The sequence below is a fragment of the Rhinolophus sinicus genome, linkage group LG17, assembly GCF_036562045.2.
Source record: "Rhinolophus sinicus isolate RSC01 linkage group LG17, ASM3656204v1, whole genome shotgun sequence".
Taxonomy (NCBI): domain Eukaryota; kingdom Metazoa; phylum Chordata; class Mammalia; order Chiroptera; family Rhinolophidae; genus Rhinolophus; species Rhinolophus sinicus.
The window spans coordinates 12323077-12345000 of record NC_133766.1 but is presented as its reverse complement, the minus strand read 5'-3'; the positions used below and the strand labels follow the sequence as shown (position 1 = coordinate 12345000).

The following is a 21924-nucleotide window of genomic DNA, read 5'->3' as shown; positions in this document are numbered from 1 at the left end:
AGCCATGTAAAGCAATTAAGCTACAGTTATAAGTGGTACAAATAATGTTTATGTCCTAAGATCAGCTGATGATGGCAGGTTTTGGGATCTTCACGCACTGAACAAAGATTTGGTTACTTCTATAGGCTAGACATAGTGTTAAGAACTGGATATAAAATGGAGAACAAAGCAGACATGGTCCCTGCCAGGGATTTAAAATCGAATGTGGAGACAGCCCAACAAGGAAGGAGGCGGCAGTGGAAGGTAGTAGCTAAAAGCATGGGTTTGGGTGTTGCACTGTCTGCATTCAATGGCATGCTGGGTAAGTCAAGGCAGGAAAAACAGCACAATTTCTTAGAAACACCAATTTAACTCAGAGATCTAGACAAAGTTAAGTAATTGTTATTGGCTACTGATAACTGTTTACAGTTACAATTATTACGTGGCAGATTCTATGCTAAAGGTTCTAAACACACAGAATGGGGTACAATGCAGTCAAGTGTCTTGTATTCAGATGGTCTGTGTTCAAACCAAGCTCCACTACTTCACTTCTGTGCCCCGGTTTTGTCAGAAGAGAGAGATAATGAAAGTACCTAGCACACTGACATGTTTTGAGGAGTAAATGGAGTGCTAGAAATAAAACACCTAGGGCCACTCCTTGGTAAGGAAGCCCTCAAAGAACCACTGGCTATGACGTCACTGCGATCATTACTACCATCATTACAGTTACCATGACTCCTCCCAACAATCCTAAGATGTAAATGCTAGTATTATCCTCAGTCTGTATATTATGATTGAAGCTAAGAACCCACCTTAATCAATTCTAGAATAAAAGACACAGTTATTCATAATTTTTAACAACAAACACCAGTCTTAAGAGAAATTCCAAACATGCAGGTCTACGTGAACTTTCACCTCCATACTTCCAAAGCATGTACTCAATTGCCTGACCTCAGCGGAGAAGACTGATAGAAAACACCTCATGATAAAACCCAGGCTCCTTAGCACACAGCATGTAAGGTCCCACAGCTCCCCACTTTATACTTTATGACCCAAGAAAACGAAATTCCTTTTATTTCCTTGCTATTTTGTCCCTCGGTATCTTATTCATGTTCCTATACACACCTGGAATGCAGCCCTCTTCCCTCCTTGTCTGGTGAACCCCTTCTCCTAGTTGAAGACTCAGCGACTACTGCAGGGGCGGGGCCTTGGCTTGGCCACGCCCTCCCCGCACACCTCATGCTAACTTACCTATTACAGCTCTCATCGCACACATTTCCTCCACTAGAGACTGTCCAGTCGACCTGGGGGAGCCAGCGCCTAACAGCGCCCACCAGACCACGATTTGCTCAAATAAGCTTATGTGAATTTGGACTAAAAAGTCTCTCACAAGGCCAAGATCCCCAAAAGTCAAGGTTTCTGAAAACTGCCAATAGTTTCAAAAGCCTTCCAGGCAAACAATGGGAAAGGTTTTTCATCTGCCGACTAGGAATAACATACCTCAAATTCAGAAAAATCTACCATTTTATACAGTTGATTAGAGAAGTCCATGATCATTTACTTGGATCTCTGAAATTCAGGTTTTGTTTTCTTCACATTGGGATCTACAATTCTGTACAATCCAAAATCTGAAACCTCAAATAGAACATGGCTAAATTCAACAACCCAAGTGAGTTAAATACGAAATTTAGATTAAGCCATCAACAACTGGAAGGCTATTTCTCCTCATCTCAATTTTTACATTCAATGAAGTATAACAGAACAATGGTTTCCAACCCTACTGGACCCAGTACCTTTAAAAAAAAAAAAATTTCATTCCTTGCAACAACCCCTGTATCTTCCTGAAATAAATAAAACATAATATAAACCACTTATTTAATGCATTAAAAAATGAATAACTGTCTTACAGTTAATAGGGAAAAATAAAAGGAAAGCAATTTTTAATAAAATTAGTATATTAATATATAAATGGACAGGTAAAACTACCCTTGAAGACATAATGAATTAATCACTGCTTGCACATACTTACCATGGTAAGAGAAGGTTAACAGAATTCCAAACAAAGATAAAAAAGAAAGCAAAAATATGAGTAGACACTAGAATTAAAACAAATGTTAATGTAAGTAATAACAGACCAGACTTACTGGAAAGAGTAACAGGAGAAAAATAACTGACATAGGAGCAACACAAGACAGTTGATTTGAAGAAAGCAAGGGTTTGACTATGTCCTTTGATAGGTGCCAAAAGAAACAGCAAACAGTCTTTTATATAATGTACATTTAGGCTGGGGAAAAATAAAGTACAACTTTCCAATTTGGAGCAGGGGACTAACATAAGAGACGGGCAACTTAATTAACACAAACGACCAGCAACAATATTTAAGAATACTGTCTAATTTAACTAAAGAAAATAATCCAGAACTTATTACGGTACATATAATATTCTCTACTTCCAGGTGGTCTCTGAAATTTAAAAATAAAAGCTCCTCTACAAAGTCAAGTCTGATTTTTCCACCAAAGAAGCATCACTTAGCCTGTACTTCCAGATACCAGTTTCATCTAGTCAGGTTCCTGCTTTATTATATTAGCTCCTTATCTGACCAAGAAAGGAGTGCTGGACTATAGTCAAGTAAATTAACACATCAAAGCTGACACACATCACAGAAGACCTAAGGAAGGCTGTTATATTAACAGCCCCCAATGGATCACACACCTCCTGGCACCTGCACCCTTGAAAACTCCCTTCACACACTGAGCCTGAGCTTGGCCATCTGACTTACTTTGGCCAAATGGACTTGGGCAAACAGGGAACGAACAGGCTTGACAAGCACTTGCGCATTTGGGCCTGCCCTCTTGTAACACCATCATCATGTTATGAAACCAAGGGTGACAGACCACTTGGAAAGAGGAGACCCAGTTTTCCCACCTTTCACAGCCATCTAGACACTTGAGGGTCTAGACATTTGAGGGGGGTTGTCTTGGATCATTCAGGTCAGGCTGAGCCATTGGATGACTGAGTCATCCAACTTGACCTAGATGGTCTGAGAGATGGGAAACCTTCAGAGATATTGAGCAAAGAGGTGAGCTAATCGAGATTTTAATAGGTTCTACCGGGATAACTGAGAATTGACTGGCTTTGACCACTAGGCAGCAGTAGAGATGGTAAGATGTGCTCAGACTGATCAACAGCATTTGTTGAGTGGGGAAAAAACAAACAAAACAAGAGAGAAAATAAAAAATGATTCGTGGTTTTCAGCTTAAGCAGCTGGAAGAGTGGATTTGCCATTTACCAACAACAGGAAGATGATACAAGTAGACAGGGGAAGAGTCCACTTGGGGGCAACAGTGACTGGCAAATGGTGTTATGTAAGCACTTGCTATTATTTTCTATAATGATGATAAGTTTGAGATAATTATTATACATCCAAGTGAATGTAGCCGGTGGTTAGTTAAAGAGACTGGAGTTGAAGAGAAAGGTTTGAGCCACAGATACTCATCTGGGACTCATCAGCATAGAGGCTAGAGATGAGATGGGAAACTCCTAAAGCAGAACCGACTTCCCGTCCCGGACTGACCAGTCGCCTGCAGCTCGGGTGCAGGCACGTGAACCAGACCTGATCAGTGAGCACACCCGCCCCACAGCTAGAGAAAGAGGGACCGCGGCAAAGCCCCCCTGCACAGCAGCAGCAACCACGTCCAATCCCAGTGGCAGTGGCCCATCAGGAGTGTCAGGGCCACACGCTGTGGATGGATCAAGGGCTGGCACAGAAGTGTCCTCACAGGCTGGAGTTTATGGTCCCGGCCGTGTCGCTGTTGTGGGGAGCAGAATAACGGCCTCCCACCGATGCCCACACATCCTAATCCCCATAGCCTGTGAATCCGTTACCTCTGATTTTAAAAGGGACTAATGTTATGTCAGATGTGATTATGCTCAGGATTTTGAGAAGAGATTATCCTGGATTAACAGTGCGCCCGCCCGATATAATCTCAAGGATCCTTGTAAGTAAACGAGGGAAGAGGCAGCAGAGTCAGAGAAGATGTGATGAAGGAAGCGGAGGGTAGACCGATGTGATTACTGGTTTCAAGGATGGAAGAGGGCCATGAGCCAAGGAATGGGAGCAGCCTCACAAGCTAGAGCATCAAGGAGATGGACTCTCCCCTAGGGCCTCCAGAAGGAAACAAACTTAGATCATAGCCTAGTGGAACCCACTTCAAACTTCTGACCTCCAGAACTGGAAGATAATAAAGTTGTTGTTTTAAGCAACCAAATTCATAGTAATTTGCTGCAGTGGCAATATACCGTGTTTCCCCGAAAATAAGACCTAGCCAGGCAATCAACTCTAACGCGTCTTTTGGAGAAAAAATTAATATAAGACCCACTCTTATATAAGACCCGGTATTATATTATATATTATATATTATATATTATATATTATATATTATATATTATATATTATATATTATATATTATATATTATATATTATATATTATATATCATATCACATCACATCATACCCAGTCTTACAGTAAAATAAGACCGGGTCTTATAATAATTTCTGCTCCAAAAGATGCAGTAGAGCTGATTGTCTGGCTAGGTCTTATTTTTGGGGAAACACCGTAGTAAACTGATACAGCTACTGAGCCTAGGTCTCCAGCCCTCTCCTGCTTACATGAGCCCAAGTTGTTTCTCTTTCTCACAACTAAGAACCTAAATGACATGGTCCTCTTATTCTTCTATCCTCAAACCAATATAATCTATTAGCATTTTTACAAAAAGATGAGTTTTTGCTGCTTTTTATTGCCTAAGTGTGCTTAGTTTTGTTTATATCACAAGGGAGATAATACTAGTAAGTCTTTAGCCTTCGCCATTTCTTGAAGACTGAGATATGTCAATTATTTTGAGAAGTTCATGTAATTCAAAATGCCTGCAATCAGTATGATCTCACACATTATTAGTCAACATTTACCAAGACTCAGTATTGCCCTAAAGTTATACCAAGATAATTAAGAGAAAGCCTTTCCTCAAATGCTAGGTAACAGGGGAACAAAATGGTACACAAACACAAAATAATGTGATCAATTAAAGTACTGAGAATAAAGACAAACATCTGGTTTGACAATTACTTGACAAAATTCTAGGTTGACCCAAAGACAGACTTTCTGGAAGAAGCTTTTCAAAAACAATGTGAAGTCACATGAAAAGAAGAAGTTTTAAAACTGTAAAGTAAGTAGAGGAAGGCCGTTAACTCTTACCAAGTCACTGAAGAAAAGGCAATCCCAATCTTCTGTACTTAAGTTACAAAAAAACTGGCAAGTCATTCGCCACTTGAATGATTGGGGAGGGGGGAACAGGGGAAAGGGGGGTGTCCCAGAACTGTTTTTCCTATAGAAGCTGGTTCTCAATATTCCCACGGGTCCTGGGAAATAGACTATTTAAGTAGCAATACTAAAGGCAGAAACTGCAGGAAGAACAACTATAATGACAGAAGAGCAGCAGGCCAACTAGTCAGTTACATAGTTCAAAGCAGTCAAAATTAATTTATTTCAAATATATAGAAGAAACAATCTTCCCTGTCTATTCTCCTTAATGAACTTTCTGGCAAAATTATCCTGGCCCTCTCTCTTATTATTCTACAAAAACCAAACGCATTAGGAAGGTTGAGACTGATGAGAAAAATCTGTTCAGACTATACATACGTATATGTTTACGTGTATTGTTATATATATTATATAAAAGTAAATATATAAATAAGCAAAACAAAAGTAAAATCCTACAGTCCTCAGCAAATAAGAGTATAAAACTATAAAGGCAGAGTCCATATGATGTATAGTTAAAAGCATGGATTCTGGAGCCTGACTCCTGGGTTCAAATCAAGGCTCTGCTACTTTGTATATGACCCTGGGCTTAACTATTCTGCCTCTATTTGCTCTTCTATCAAATGAAGCCAATGGTATATACCTCATAGGGTTGCTGTGAGGATGCAGAGTTAATAGACAATGTTGGGAATAGTGTCTGGCATAAAAATAAAATGTTGGCATATTATTAATCATGTCAGAAGCATAAACCAGCAGCCTCTCTCCATAAAGTTATCACACCTCGTTGCTATTCTACGCAAGCCCCAAAGTTAGAACTGAAAAAACAAAAGGCATATTAGCATCACCAGACTACAGCTGACCGGAAGCTAACTCAGGACCCATATGGCAGACGGGCTAGAGCATAATCATTAGCCCTTTAAACAACAAGCAGGTCAGAATGATTCCTAAAAACATTTTCTTTAAAATCATAAAATAACATACCAAACAATTTAAAATAAAGGGTATTAACTCAAGATACCCTTTCTAAGTTTCACAAAGATTTATATTAAAGGGTATACCTATATGGCTACAAAATCAGGATACAATGCACACATCTCCCAAATGAAACACACACAAAAGTAAATCCTGATACAAAAGAAAGCAATTCCCTCTTAGCATTTAAAGTGAGAATTACTTCTGGTGATACATTTTTGAGTACTGTCATCACTTGTAGCTTCACACCAGCTGCCAAAAATAGTGGAGTGGAAAGACTAATTGTTATTTCAGGTCTGAAGAAACAGTGGAGGTAACAAATAGGGCGGCAGAAAACTCAAAGGTTATGTTATGAGTTTGGTATTGCATTATATCATTTTCGAACTCACTTCACCGTACGTGGCCATAATTCCCAGATTCTAAATTGTTCTCTCTTTTCCATCTTACCTCACTTGGGAATCTGGGGATCGGAAATGAGTAACAAAGCAATAATGTCCACATTTGGGTCTAAAACCAAGTACCTCAGGTCTTAACGAGAAAAGCATCTCCTTCAACAGGGTTCTTGTACGGAGATGAACGGGTAGCCCAGTCACTCGGTCACGCTCCATCATTTCTCACCAGAACCTCCCAATTAATCACCTCTTCTAACTCAGTGGTGGTCTTTCTCGCTCTGGTGCCAACACACTAGATAGAAGTCTTGAACAGAAGCAGTGGGGCTAATGGGGACAGGCTGTGCTGTAAATGGGATGGGTGAACTTCAGATTTTAGAGGGAGAATTCTGAAGAATGACGTCTTAGATATGATGTGCGCATATGTGAAAGTCACTGTATTATATTAAAGAGAAAGGTTAAGAGATAAAAGGAGAGAGCAAAGGAGAGCCACATTTTCAAATGAGTGTTCCAAGAAAATACCAGTTTTGTGAGATGTGACATAACTTTGGGAAATACCAAACTCTCTCCCTCTGTTGGAGGTTTCATAACCCACATTAGCATGTTACAAGCTATGAGAAATCCTAAATAAGAATCCAGTTTAACTCGGTATTCTTAAATTTATTTTGCTTTGGAAGTATTGAGAATCTTAACACCTATGAATTTCCCAGAGAATTAATGTTCCGTGGTAAACTCTCTGGGAAATGCTAGGCAAAAGGACATCAAGGAACCCACTTCCAAAAAAAAAGTCCGAGCACGAGGCCTTCAGTGCTATGAGGATGTGAGGATGCAGGTACTTTTAATTACTGCTCAGGCCAGAATAAACAGTGCAAACTTTCTGGTGCCTTCTGGCAACATCTACCTTGTGTGAGTTCCCGATTGCTGCTCTAACAGATTACCACAAACTTAAAACACCACGAATCAATTATCTGACAGGTTTGAAAGTCAAAAGCCTACATGGGTCCCAGTGGGGTCAAATCAAGGTGTCACCATTCCTGTGCTGCTTTCAGGAGGCTGCAGGAAGAATCCTGGTTTCTGCCCTTTCCTGGTCCTTGAGGCTATCTGCATTCCGGGGCTTGTGAACCCCTCCCACTCCACCAGGACTAGCTCCCTGTTTCTGAGTCTTCTGCCCCCTCTTCTACACCTAAAGGATCCTTGTGGTTTCATTGGGCCTACCAAATAATCCACGGAAATGTCTTCATTTTAAAGTCAGCTGGTTAGCAACCTTAACTACCTCTTGCCACTAACATATTCATAGGTTCCGAGAATCAGAACGTAGACATCTTTTGCAGGTTGAGGGGTACATTACTCTGCCTACCACACTTAAAATATTTTTAAATGTGCATACCCTGTCACTCAAGTAAGTGCACATACCCAAGGATATGTGTGTTTATTATAGCATTTTTTCATAATAAGAAAGTGTTGAAAACAACAAAAATTTTCAGTGTTAGGCAGTCAGCCTAGAAAGTCTGCCATGTAACAGAAGAGTATGTCATTATGAACACGTCTGAGACAAAATGTTAAGTGGGAACAACATTACAAAACCGTCTGATGTAACCTGATCCCAGGCTTTGTACGCATACACATGTATATACCAGTATGTGAGCATGTTAATATATGTATGAAAAATAAGTGGGAGGCTACACAGCCCCGGAGGGTAATGTGACCCTAAGTTCCTGTGTGCCTGGAACAGTCGAGATTTGTGCCTGTTTTCCTAGCAATGACTAGCACTCTCTTTCACTGGCATATGATCACTCTTACAGTTTTCTGGGTTTTGTTTTGTTTTGTTTTAAACAAATATGTATTACTTACCTGGATGCTAAAAGTAGCAAGAACCAGTTCTATATTAGCACTTGAAATTTTTAAAAATTAAAGCTACGTTTAAGAAATATGCTTTTTAACCCATGAATTTGCAACCCCTGATTGTGAACCATCTAAATTACATACATTACACTTGACAACATCAATGGCAAGCGCAGCTACCAAAAGGGAAATTTTCATTTCTAAGAGCACTGCCTCAGTGTGTGCAGGGACAGAGAGGGAACAGAGCAAGGCCGATCCCAGCTCTGCCACTGCCACAACTTAGGTACCTTGAGTCTCATTTTCCTACAAAATGCCAATCCAGTTATACAAGGTCTGTACACAAGAGCTTAAGAAGACAACTATGTCAGAGCTTCTGGGAAGTATACAGCACTAGTGAAATGTGAAATGGTACCCTGAGGAATAAAGCCGACCACTTCATGTTAAAGACCCCTCCACTACCGTCTAGCTGTTTAAATTGCTCCCACCCAACTTACAGCCCACATTAGCAAGTCTGCAGGTTAAATATTAATCACATGCAGAAATGCAGAAAACGAACACTGTGTATAAATGAGGCTCTTTACCCACCTGGAGCTATGTTGGGTTGTGTATGTACTTGTACGTCTTCTCATGTCATTCTCACAATAATTCTATCATTGTCATTTTACAGACAGGAAAATCCACAGCAGAAAACTAAGGCTGGGAGGTTCAAGGTCACACTGCTTGCTATACATAGCAGTGCTTGGAGCTGAACTCAGGACAACCTAAATACAAACTAGGAAAATTTTCACTCAAAGGCCTTGCTCATTCAGCTCATTACATGTCGCTTTCTCAGGATGCTAAGAAGACCCCTGTGTTAGTTTACAGACAACCGAATTAACAACGTTTTAAAGTTAGAAAGTAATTAATGCGCTAACATCTTCTTTTCCTCTCCTTTCATAAACCAGAATTTATGACCAATATGCCTTAACATCTGAGTGGCGTTTTTTAAATGTTCTGACTTTTTTCATTAAAAACGAAACAAAGCAAAACAAATAATTAGTTCAGACAAACAAATGATATGATTATTTTGGTCATTTAAACTAAGAATTTGAGAAATATGTATTTTACAGAATTTAATATTAAAACACAAAAAATTAACTTTAAAATATCTTACACAAACTGTGTGTGTGCACATGGGCGTGTACACACACAAGTGAAAAATTTTGCAGATGCCCCAAGGTACTTTTTTATATTCAATTTCACGCTGTCTGTAGTGGTTCTCTTAACAGTATGTTTTTTATCTTTTTCCACCAGCATTAAAAAAAATTTCAAGTAAGCATAACTTTAACTCATTTCTTTTCTGAATACCACCTTCCAATTGCATTTTACTCTGATTATCTTACTACTGATATCTCATCACAGCATAGTATCTCAAGAATATTTGGTTCGGTTGTCATCTCATAAAAAACTAATTCATGACCTTTCTAAGAGGCAGTATGAGTGAAACACATTCTAATATACTGTATTCCAACTAACATAGCAATGAAATACTAGGACTTCAAAAATATCAACTTTTGTGGTTGGTGAACCAATGGAGTTTTAGAAAACAGACTGAGGATATCAATGCATCAACACAGCAGTTCTTTAAATATAATAGATTTTAGAATCATGCTTGTCACTTAAGACAGACACTACAGAAGGAAAAATGCCATCAAGAACTGTAAAAACAAAATGTTAATCAAAAATGGTCTACATTTTTTTTCTTTGAGACTTGAAAAAGTTAAATCCCAAGAGTCTTCACTGATGTCCTGATTTCCACCCCCAATGCTACAGAAGTCCTTCCCTCACCTCCAGCTTCACTCCATGTCTGATCTCAACAGGTGACGATTCTATAAAATAAGTCCTATGAACTCAAAGATACTTTCAGAATTACATGTGTTCACTAAAACTCTTGTCTGCTACATAACAATTTAATAATGTTCCAAATAACTAAGTTTTGCCTAAGATGAAGCTACTTTCAAAGGAAAGGAAATTTAAATCTTTATGCACCTCCAAGGAAGTACTGTAGGCGTTACATAAATACCTTTCTCTTTTGCCTCCCACCCCAGTAAGAACGTGTATAAGCAACATCAGCCGTTCAAACATAAATTGCTCCCGTAAGATTAACGATCAGGTTTCTAGAAAGAAAACCTTAGACCCCCAAAGGAAACACAGAATGAGACAGTGACTCATCTAAATCTCTTTAATTTATGACATAACGTGACCGTCAGTTTGACCTGATCGTGACGATTACTTCAACCAGATCCTCATTCCTAATACCAAACCTTTCCGAGTTCCTCAAAACACCGCCGCACGCATTGGCTCATCTCGTTTCCCTGCTACCATCTCCTTTCTCACCTGTCTAATCCTACTCATGCTTTAAAACTGAGCTCAGGGGCTCAACCGCAGAAGCATTCTCTGAACACCCCGGACAGTGAAAGTTCCCCTTTCCTCAGTATACTCACGGCATCCCTTAAATGAAATGAAAACATCTGCCATAGTATTTACCACATTACATTGAAATACATGTGTGACCCCCATTTCTCCCAGGAGACCACTATTCTAAGAAACAAAAATCAGTTCCTTTGTGTTTCTATTCTCAGAGCCTAGCACTAGCATTTGTAAGTATTCCATAAAGGTTTGGCAAAAACAAGCATGAGAATTTTATTCAACACCTATTATGTACATTGTGCATTTTAAAAATGCTGAGACATGGTCTCAATCATCCTCCATCTAGCTGCACAGATAATTCACTTCTATCAAAGAGATCATTACAAATTGAAGAAAGTGTAAGCACTGAATGACGAAGGACAGGAAATGCGACAAAGTTCAAAGGAAGTAGAAATCTCTGGGGTGGACAAGAAGTCTTCACAGAGAAGGTGAAGCTTAAGATAGTGGAGGACGGTACTTCGTACGGGGGAAATGGCCTGGGAAGTGAGAATGAAGCAGGAATGGGTAAACCGTGTTCAGAAGACAATGAAGAGATTGGGGGGAGGGGCAGACAGTTGGTTCCTATCAAAAGGTAAAGAGATACCATGTGGCAGAGATAGATGGGGGTCATTTTATGGAAGGCCACGCAGGCCAGGCTGAGGAGTTTACAGCAAGGTAAAGCCATACACCAAAGCTTTTCAGGAATATTAATACAGAAGCACTGCACAAAATTGGCAGGGGGACAGGTGATGGGGCGTTTGAAGGAGAACCAGAATTTGTTAAACATGTGTAATCCTTCGTCATTTTAACACTGACAGCAATTTTATGAGATCAATGTTCCATTTTAAAGAAATCAAGACCCAGAGGTGATGTCAATTCAAAAACAGAAAGCGGTGGACAGTGTTTACGAGTGAAAACCCAATCAACGCTTTCTTCTTGCTACTTGTGAGAACAGCAGGCAAAGAAGACTCTTTCAACAGCATTGGATATAAAGCTGACAGTGCTAGAAGTGACCAAGAGGACACAATCGGAAGGCAACATTTCCACAATGGTGTATGTGTGCAAGAGGGTGAGGAAAACTGGGAGAACTCAAAGATGACTACGTACCAGGTTTCAAACCTGCGTGGGAGGAGTGGCAGCACCAATGAGGAAAATGAGAAAACAGGAGGAACTGGGCGAGAAGAGTAAGGATTACGAGTTTCCTGTGAAGAGTGTGGGGTTTGCTATGACAGAAAGATTCCCACAATTAGGAACGTGCAGAAGGCAGAGGTGCAGAATGACCAGAACAGCCCTTGCCCAGCACTCACTTCCAGACAGTGTACAGAGCTGAAACTGACAAAGCGTGTACTTTGTGCCAGAACCATCCCCAGCACTGCACACGGTTAACGCACTTGACCTTCACCTCTATGGGGTAGATACTACTGTTAGGCGTACTTTTCAGATGTGGTAACTGAGGGACAGACAGCTGAAGCAGCCTGCCCAGGTAACAGAGTTTTCTAGTAAGCATAATGCTGCGAGCCGGCTGGAGGCAGGCAGTGTGCCTCACACCGAGCTCTACACCACGCATTCAGCTGCCTTTGCTTCTGTATTATTTTATCTTTATAAAATCAGAATTTTTTTCAGAGAAAACTGAGGTTAGTCCTCAAAAGAAGATTAGTAAAGGAGAGAGACAGCACAGCTGAAGTAGGGTCTGGAGGAATGGTCTATCTATCACCAAGAGCACAGGGGAAGGCAGGAAAACTGCAGGACCCATCTCACCATGCTTTTCCCTTTTCAACACCGATACCAGCCACCACGTCTTCAGAACTATCGCTTCCACATCTCTACTTCTCTGTCCATAACCCAGCTTGTGCAAGAAAAACTTAGAAAGGCTGGCCTGAATGTATGAAGCGAAGTGAATGAAACTTTAAAAACATGTTTGGAATAAAGGAGCCGTGAGACGTTCTTCCTGCCTGAAACGTCAATTTGCCCAATATCCACTTTTAAAAGTCCCATCCATCTTTCAGAACCCAAATCAAATCTCATCTCCTTACCCACCTTCACCTCTATTCGTCTCTGTACCTACACAGTACTTCTGCGTCTCCTAATATAGTTCATTTGCTATTGGCCACTTACATGGCTTTCTCCAGTATCTTTGAGTTTTCCACAGGCAAAACCCCCACAGTGCACTCTGCATATAGTAAGTATTCAATAATTGCCAGTGAAACAAAACACAGATTAAGAAAAATACATTTAAACATGTATGCATTTTTATGGGTAAAGTCTAAACATGGTAACTAGCCTATTGCTATCAGAATAAGAAGCTGTGGCTTAAAGGAGAAAAGAAGACAATGAATCTATGCTATGCGTATGTATCGTCCTATGTATATTTTCTAAATCAGTGGTTCACAACCCGGAGTGAATGTGTACCCACAGGGGACATTTGGCATGTGTGGAAACATTTTTGGTTGTCACACGTGGGGGAGAATGATACTGGCATCTAGTGGCTAGAGGACAGAGATGCTGCTACACCTCCTGCAACGCACAGGACAGCTCCCCACAGCAAAATACTATCTGGCCAAAGTATAAGTATGTGCCAAGGTTAATAAACACTGTTCTAAATGAAGCAGAGAAGGAAAAAAAATAAAAGAACACAATCTCTACGTGGCCCACCTAAGACTCCTCAAGTTTTCTTAAACAATTACGTAGTCATCTCCTCCCACGGAGTAAAAATTGGGTCTCAGGGAGGGTGAAAAGCACCTTCCTAAGCAGCTCCACTTACATGCTAACAAGAAAGGAGTTGGTTACAAGCTCTCACTTACCATATGACATGTTTGCCAAAACTCCATCCCTGTATTTTTCTGTAACTGCGGATTAACCCTTCTTAGTTACAATCTCCCAGACCACTGATAAGTCTATCTATAACAATTCAGCAACTAAATTAAAACATAGCTTGATTACAAAACTTAAATGGCAATGTGTGGTGACCATCTGCCCAAATACCCACATACAGATGAACAATTCACTATCTGAAAGACATCTGCTTAATAATTTACTCTCTGAACAAGATCCATCAGTTAAACTAACCCACCTAACTTTCAGGTACGCATTCATGCCACCAATAACAAAAATATGAAAGGCTAGCCAGGGTTGGAGATAATAGTTGGAGGCAATATTTCTCCACTACAAAACAAACTTTTTACAAGTCCGAACCACCCTCTACCCCAAAATTGCTTCATGCGAAACTTGCTCTACTGTGTCTACTGCTTACTACATAACATACCTTAAAAAGGAAAACTGTACAAAAACTCAGCAACTGCTTCATGTACCATGAAGGTAGAATATAACAGCTGTTAGAAAGCAATGAAACAGGGCAGGACAGGAAGTACACGTTTTGAATCCAACTGAAACCACAAGGGAAGCAGAAATTAACTGCCAAAATAATTCAGCCAGTCAATATCCAAACAGGTAAAATGCTATTAACACCATTATAACAAAAAATAGACTTATAAGCCTCAAAAGAGTGCCTTTTTTTTTCAAACAATTTTACCATGTTTGGTATATCAGCCAGGTTTGGCCGATTTTCTGGGACCGAAGCTATTTTAAGTCCTGTATGTTGGGGGAAGGGGTGGCAGCAAATGGGTCAGGGAGAAGACTTCTGACCATGTAAATTAATATCAGGATGTGCTATCGAATTTCTGGAAGCGTCCAGAGATAGTGAGTACCCAGGCCAACATTACCGGGCAGAACCTGGAGCCCACCTAGTTAGTATACAAATTCCTCGCAAATGCTCCCGCAAACATCCCTGCTCCTCTCCCTGGGCTACGACAAGGCTCTGCTTGCTACTTTGTCCAGCCTCCTCTCTTCCCTCCCTTTACCTCCCTCTGTCCCAAGGTTTACAGTGATACATTTTAGCTTATTGGATATTTGGATATTTTAATTAGTATTTAAATGACAATCATTTTTCCTCTGTCTCAGAAAATAATCTTTATGGCTATTATATTATTTTTACCTCCAGTAACAAAGTTTTTGACAAAGAAGTGTGCCACTGGAATGCAGCCTCTTCATTAAGAGGTACCGTGTTTCCCCAAAAATAAGACCCAGCCAGACTATCGGTTCTAATGCGTCTTTTGGAGCAAAAATTAATAAAAGACACCCGATCTTATTTTACTGTACCATATGACTGGGTATAATATAATATAATATAATACCCGGTCTTATTTTACTGTAAGACCCGGTCTTATATAATGTAAGACCGGGTCTTATATTAATTTTTGCTCCAAAAGACTCATTAGAGCTGATTGTCCGGCTGGGTCTTTTTTCGGGGAAACAGGGTATCCTGCAAAAAAAGCTCTAACAAAATGAACAATTTGCAGGCCTTGCCTGTAAAGGACACTAATACCAGGGATCAACTTCAAGTGGATCTCCCTGAAAAACCTACAGCACAGGAAGAAATTAAAGACAAAAAGAGGAGACTAGTAAAGGAAGGAGAGGAGGAAAGTTGGAGGGAGTACAGAGTATGAACAGCAGAGGTCATTCAGTGGCACCTGTGCCACCTTGAACAACAGGATTTGACCTGTCTGGTATCCCCCCCCCCATGGCTATGATTTTTCTACTTTCTCATCTTCCAAAACAACTTCAAGGATGCCTCCCTGTCTGGTACTTCAACATCTTCCCCACCTCTGCTTTTCCAACTGTGATGTTAATTTCCATATTTCTATTCTTTCAAATGCAATTCTATTAAAGCATGATATTATACCTCACCCGTGGCCTAGCCTCACCCTTCTCCCTCCCTTATCAAAAGAACTATATTCAATATACCTTTTTATTTTTCTCACAAGGGTGTTAAAAAAGTCTTTTAAAATCTTTCCATGTTGTCATAAATCAAGAGAAAATACTGTGGGTTTTTTTTTTTTTTCAAATTGGGTAATAAATTTCCATTGTCAGTCTAGAACCCTCATATTTAAAACCATTTATTTTTATAAAATGTAAGAAAGTATTCTCAACTTATTCATGTGGATAGGAGTCTTGTCAGTCTGTTATTTCAAAAAAAATGACACTTCCCTTCTAACAAAAAAGTTTCATCATCCGTTCTTGCCTAGGTTACCAACACCTTCTTTCCCATATAGAGATTAGGTGTTTTTTTTCTTTCATCTCTGCTCTATTTCTGCAACTCAAGACAAATTCAGTCCACTTGATGTTGAATTCCTTCTTCATCTTACTGATGCTTCTTACCTCTTATCATCATTTCTTACTCTTTTGAAACTGCCATCTTGCTCCCTGGTTTGCCACCACCCCACCATTTCAATACCAGATACCCCAGCTCACTTACTCTAGGACATTAATTCAGCTGAGACAAAACTAATTTGCATCTATGTGAGGGAAGATCTGTAGCCATGCAGTTTAAAAACTGCCCAGTCATGGTCTTACACCACTGGGAAAGGTAGGCAAAATAACTCTTCCTAAAATCAAGGTCACAAAAAATAACTGCGATAGCTCCAACCACACTCATTCAGCAATACCCAGCATCCTTATCGAGTTGTCTATAAAAACCAACAGCTCCATTTTCAAAGACAGTGAACATAATGCTTACCTAAAGACACTCTGGTCTCCCACAGCAGACTTTAAATAGAATGATTACCTTTGAAAAAGGGGGGAAATTCAGGCTAGTATAAGCCTCTCTTTACCAGGAAGGCTTGTCCCAGACTACTATTAGCCGGAAGGCTTGTTTTATTTACTTAGGACAGATGCGCAAGATTGAGAAAGGACTGGCTCCCAGGAATCTCTTAAGGGACTTCAAGTCCTGTCCCTGATCAAGTTTACCTGTTCAACTTCAGTTGGAAAATACAGGTTATTCAAACATTGTGTTCATTCTTACTCTTTTCTCCCTTCTGCTAAGAACTAAATTCATCTCCAGCTGTCTACCATTAATTCCCCAACTTAATGTAAGTCTTCCTGACCATGGTGAATTACAAAATGTAATATATGTTAACACAGAAGCCTCTCAAAGCCGACTGATCTTCCCATTAAAATGATCACTACTCTCTCTGTCTGCTTCTCATCACACTTTTCTAGTCCCACGGGCATCACCTTATTTGGGGCCTTCACTGCCCATTACAGTACACAGGTTCCTCTTCCTAATACATAGCTAGGAACACGTGAATTCCCTTCTAAACAAATCTCAGATTGTCTACGCTCCACCCGTTGTAACTATAAATTACAGATCATGATATTCAAGACCCTCTCAAATATGGGTACTTTATGGAGTATTCTTTCCGTGATCACCCTGACTATACAACAGCATATCCCTGCCTTGCTTGCTTTATTTTCTTCCTAGTACTTGTCACCACCTGATAAACATATTATTCTGTTCATTTTGTTCTCCACGATATTCTCAGTGCCTAGAATTATCGTAAGCTCTCAACACATATTTGTGGAAAAAAATGGATGAACCCAGACATGTCGCACAGTATAGCTGATATGGAATTAGAAGACCTCCATTTGAGTTACAGAGCTTCCAGCTATACGATCCTCAACAATTTTAACTTCCTTGGGGTATATTTCCTCATCTGTAAAAAGAAGGGATCAAACTTAATAACCTACAAAACTCTATACGTTTTTCTAGCTGCATCACCCTATATTCTTGTGTAAATGAACTAAACACCTCCCCTCGCCCCCAACATCCGTGTCCTACGTATCTCTGCTAGGTTTCCTTCCATTTGGAACCCCCTTTTCTCAGTCCACACTTGTCAGAATGTTGTTTATTTTTCAGGTCCATTGTAAGTGTTATTTTCTCCTTGAAGCCTAACAAACTGTAAACTCTGTCAGAGGAGGGTGGAGTTCTTATCTTTCTATTCTCAGCAGTTGGTACAATGCCTGTCATATAGGTGATCAACAAAATGACTGACGAGCAGTGTATGAATGAGCAAATGAACAAACGAAGCTTTTCCTGCTTCCCCCCAATCACTCGGATAATCTCTTGCCTTTGGACTCTTATAACACTTGGCATCATTTATGATACTTACCATTTTTCCTCTGTGCTGTAGTTATTTCCTTGCCTAATGTATACTAAACTGCAAATTCCTGAAAATTAAGGACTATCCTGATGGTTTCCATATCCTCCCTCTACACCATCTACCATACATCTTTGACACAGGTGTATTTATTGTTTATCCGATACATTAAACAATAAACAGGCAAGAGGAGAAAAAAAGGACCTTGATATATACAGACAGCATTCCAACTAACCCATAGTCATTGGGCTCACATGTTGTGTGGATCCTGTGTCTGTTAAGCTCAGGCATTCACCCATTACCTCAAAGATTTCCTCATTCTCTCTTCTCCACTCTGCTTAATAAAACTATTACAACTTTCAAAAGTAGAATAGCCACCCTCATGTGTCACTGTCTACCTTCTCTTGCGATGTACATATAGGGATCCACTCACACATCAACATTTTCACTTCACTAAACAGCTAAAGTGACTTTTCTGTTCTTTTCAGATTTCTACCCCATCCAATTTCCTCCTCCACAAGGTATGAAACCACTTTTTAAAACATCGTCCCATAAGCCTGCCTTGTTAGTTCTGCTCCTGAAAGACCAAAAGGATCCATTTCAAGGTCTGCCTTCCCCTTTTCTAAGAAGTGGCAACTCCCCAATTAACCTCAGACTCTAACAACCTGCCATCAAGATTTTGACCCTCGTTTACCTCTCTACCTTCAAGGTCTTAACTCAGCTTCTGCGGAACCGTCCTGGCTGCACAATAGCTGGTGACTTTCCATTCAATATGCTCTCGCCATCATGCACTTGCTTCCAAAGTGTCTGGATCGTCCCCCCACCCCCTACCCCACACACAGCTCATACTCGCACACTGTCCCCACGCGTCACTCTACCTTCCACATACAAGTTCCTTAACATCACTCTTAATGAATGGTATCTCGCAACTACACTGATTCCAACCCAGGTTCTTCTGGTGAACCCAACCCCATCCATTGGACGTCCCTCCTTCCTCACTTCCTCATCCATTTCCCCCTCTTGATGCCCGCACCCCCACCCCGCCAACTAACTACAAATGACATGATTCCTCATTACTTCCCACCAAGAATGAAGAGCAAACTCCAGTTTCCCGCGGGCTCTTCCTCCCCAACCCCCCACCGACCCCAGGTGTGCAGACTTCCACGGTTTCTGCTCATGCACAGCTCCAGCCAATCGCACACCACACCACGTTTCCCCCGCCACCGGGGATCGGCCTCCTCCACACCCACCTCCACCCGGGGTCGCCGCCGCATCCCCGGCACCTTCCCCCACCCCTCGCCAGCGAGCCCGCGACCCCCGGCGCGCGCGCGCACATTCTCACGCTTCCCTAACCTCCTTCCCCGCACCGAGACCAGCCGGCTCCGCTGGAACTCAGCCCGGCCCGCGGAGGCTCGGCATCCCTGTATACGCCCGCCCCGCCGCCTCCCGCGGATCTCCTCGCAGCCCCCGCCTCCCTGCCGGGGAAGGAAAGGACACAGCAACTCCCCCGCCACCCCGGATATACCACCTCTGTGTCTGTTTCTCCAAGCCCCAACCCTAGGCCCGCTCCCCCTACGTACGGGGCCGGCCTCGGCACTCACCGGAGATACTGCGCGCTCTGCAGGCTCATCCTCCGCCGCCGCGTCTTCCCGCGAAGCCTCTGTGGGTTTCTCAGGCTCCTCGGAGCGGCCCCGCGGTACCGCGGGTGCTGGCGGCCGCCGCCATCTTCCTCTCCTCCGACTCCTCCTCGCTCGGCGGGGGGGTGAGGGTGAGTGAGGCAAGGGGGAGGGAGCGGGGAAAGCTGCTCTGACTGCTGCTCAGGTCCGTGGGGCGCAGGGACACTCCGACCCGGGAGGAGGGAGGAGGAGGGGAAAGGGAAGGGGCGGGGGGAAGGGGAGGGAGAAGCAGAGGAAGGAAGTGGGCTGACTCTCGCGATATTTCAGCGGCGCCGGTCCCTCTGGTTGGTTTCCGCCTCTCTGTAGCGCTCCCTCTTGGGATCAGATAGCTGTGCAGCGTCTGTGCGGCTGCTGAGCAGCCCGCTGAAGGCGCTTGGCGGCTTCCTGCCAATCCACCCCTCTCTTCCCGCGCGAGGGGGCAACCCCAGCCTCACTGGGAACATCGAGCCCAAATTTACCGGTAGTTACATTCAAAGTCTTCCCCCGTCTTTCCACTCCATCCAACTTTCCTCTTTTCCACTCCTCCACTCTTCCCTACCGGAAACGCCGACCCTTCCTCCTACAGTTCCGCCCTCTATTCCCTCGACTCTTGTCTTCCCTCGCGCCCTACAGTGACGCTAAGGACCCCCCCTCCTTTCTGCGGTCCCTCCCTCTGCACGCTGGGAGACTTGGAGGGGATGAGATGGAGCCCAGGGAGGAGGAGAAAGGAAACCAATCGGATTGGATAAGCAGCTGCTATGGCAACTGGAGGCTGTAGTTGTATCGTCATAGTAACCAATGTGCGCCGAGCGGGTGACCCTCCCTCTGCGAATGGATTCCCAGGAAGGTGCCCAGGATTCCCCCCTGGCTTCCCCTACATCTAAAGGCCTCCCCCAGGTTGGGAATCCGGGGTAGTTCTCCCTGGCGGTGAAGTTCACTTCCTCCTCCCTTTCTCCTTCCCGCAGCGTTGGGGGAGACCCCGAGGCATTCACCGTGGGCTTTTCCACCAGCCTGAGGGCGGGAACCACCTCCATAGTTTCCTCCTATTGCCGGGCGTGGAGAGGGCCGGGCCTGCGAAGAAGATGCGGGGCCTGAAGGCTGGCGGGCGAGGCGGAGGCGCTGGGCTGCCGGGCGGGCGAGGGGTTTCCCCACAACTGCCTCGGGCTCTGAGAGGCGGGATCCCGCCAGGACGGGGTCCCTGAGGGAGGAGAACGGCACACGACAGCCGCGATCCCTCTCCTGCCGACTGGGACATCGATTTTCCCCAGCGGGTCGACCCCTTATAGAAATCCCCCAAACCCCACCCCACATCCACCCGCAGCGAACGAGCCTCCTCGGAGTGAACCCGGCCGGCCTTCCAGAGACACCTCCTGCCGCAAGGAGGCCAGAGTGAGCGTGGGAACACATCCTAGAAGGCTAACGTGGGTTTACAGCATTTAGCGCCGAGAAGGTGGCGACACGCTCACGATTGCCATCTCAGAGGCACCCCCCCCCATGGGGGTCCCACTTGGTTATCAAAAGCAAACCGAGTTCCTCCCTCCTCTGCAAACTTCTTCCTTCTCTGATGGGTCTGCAGTGGTTTAGAACTTGTCACTCTTTGTATTTTGGGTTGCAGAGGAAAGCGTTGGGTAAAGTGGGATTAAGAAAAACCTAGGTACTGGCGCGAAGTTCCGATGAAAAGCATCTAAGAAAGATTTTCACTAAAGCTACTCTTTGAATGTCTACTATGTGTATTTTGTGTCAGGTTTGGGGCTAAAAGGCAGAAATAAAGAATGGAGTTAATTAATAACATGGAGTTGTGTGAGAAGTAGATGGGGAAGTCATCCTAATGATTTGAAAGGAATTATTTCACTTTTCATAAATTATATTTTCGATTCGTACTGAGTCGTTTAAGCAGCGATTCCCAAAGTACTTTAGGATGTGTAACAATATAAAACCCTCCAGAAATGTGGCCCTCTTTGGATATTTAAAGTGAGGGTTTTAATGGGCTATTTTTGTTTGACTCAGTTTGGGTACTTGATTCCTGCTGTGTTCTGTGCTACGTAGATAAAGAGGCGCTTTCGAGATCCTTCCCCGAGACCGCCCCTATTAAAAGAATGAACCAATGTCTATTTGGAACATAATGTGTAAGCCTAGAAGAAATGAAAGCACATTTTGAAATGCATCCCAAAGACAGATTGTCATTGACGAAATGGAAATTGAACTTTGCCCGTCCTGCTGCCAGCGCCTACTGTGATGCAGTGTGACGGTGACTGCAACTGTACCAAGCCTCCAACATCCCCTCCTTGCACCGTCGGGCCGCCCACTGGGGGAAAGAGAGCCACCTAGTGA

At 42.6% G+C, this 21924-nt stretch overlaps 1 protein-coding gene across 4 annotated transcripts in view; it reads right to left on the bottom strand.

Moving 5' to 3' along the window:
- The window catches only part of SMG7 (SMG7 nonsense mediated mRNA decay factor), a 64462-nt gene extending 44671 nt beyond the window's left edge, over positions 1-19791 (bottom strand). For 2 of the 4 annotated variants that reach the window (XM_019738179.2, XM_019738346.2), the window contains exon 1: positions 19540-19791. In XM_019738179.2, the coding sequence (XP_019593738.2) occupies positions 19540-19568 (29 nt within the window). In that variant the 5' untranslated portion in view covers positions 19569-19791. The remainder of the gene's footprint in view (positions 1-19539) is intronic. The other 2 variants (XM_019738104.2, XM_019738273.2) reach the window with 2 other exon arrangements.
- Between the last annotated feature and the right edge of the window lie 2133 nt (positions 19792-21924).